The sequence below is a fragment of the Penaeus monodon genome, chromosome 21, assembly GCF_015228065.2.
Source record: "Penaeus monodon isolate SGIC_2016 chromosome 21, NSTDA_Pmon_1, whole genome shotgun sequence".
In the NCBI taxonomy this organism is placed as follows: Eukaryota; Metazoa; Arthropoda; class Malacostraca; order Decapoda; family Penaeidae; genus Penaeus; species Penaeus monodon.
In genome coordinates, this window is record NC_051406.1 from 14,335,398 (window position 1) to 14,336,125 (window position 728).

Consider the following 728-nt stretch of genomic DNA (forward strand, 5'->3'; position numbering starts at 1 on the left):
TATAATTTCTAATGTAATGTTTTAAAGCCAGACATATCAATCATTACTATCTATTGATATATGAAAAAAGTAACCCAGCACTTATCTATAGCAGAGCTACTAAGCCAGCACATACCATTGTCTCTTCATCTATAGCAATGGGATGCGTCATGTCCCTCTGAAAGATCTTTCTTCCCACCATTAGCTCCAGGGCTGTGGCTTTGCATCCTCCCGAGTCTAAGCCACTCTTGCCAAACACAGCTACGACCACCACACGTTGCTTTGCTGTGGAGTCCCTGGAACAGAAGAATAAACAGAGTTGTTGTTATTTTTCTAACTGATAAAAGAGAATACTCTTAGCTTGATGTTTTCACCACTCAATATACAGGTAAAACAACACCATTGACCCTCTGAACTAAATACATAATGACCTAATACAGGACTGAAATACTTACTGGGGAGTCCATGTTGTAGGGAGGGTAAAGTGCCCTTTGTGTGGGATAATGTCATCTCCAAGTGTCATCTGAAATAATAACAATAAAGATTAAATTCTAAATAAAAGTGAATAAAAATGTAACAAAACAAAATCATGATTCAAAATTCCCCTCTTCTTTATTTCATGCTGTCTGAAGTTATTCAAAACATTTGAAATGTTCTTAAGAAATTACTCCTAAATACTCTGTCTTTGTAATATTTTACATAATTTAACTCATATGATAATAATAACCTTAATGACTTTGACAAATATT

The 728-nt window shown here is 34.6% G+C and overlaps 1 protein-coding gene across 3 annotated transcripts in view; it reads right to left on the reverse strand.

Annotated features, from left to right (window-relative positions):
* LOC119586254 (protein SMG8-like) overlaps positions 1-728 on the reverse strand; it is a 13,378-nt gene that overhangs the window by 9,217 nt on the left and 3,433 nt on the right. For 2 of the 3 annotated variants that reach the window (XM_037934961.1, XM_037934960.1), the window contains 2 exons: positions 435-502; positions 116-275 (listed from right to left, as the gene is read on the reverse strand). In XM_037934961.1, the coding sequence (XP_037790889.1) occupies positions 116-275; positions 435-502 (228 nt within the window). Of the gene's footprint in view, positions 1-115; positions 276-434; positions 505-728 lie in introns of all 3 variants that reach the window. The other variant, XM_037934959.1, reaches the window with a different exon arrangement.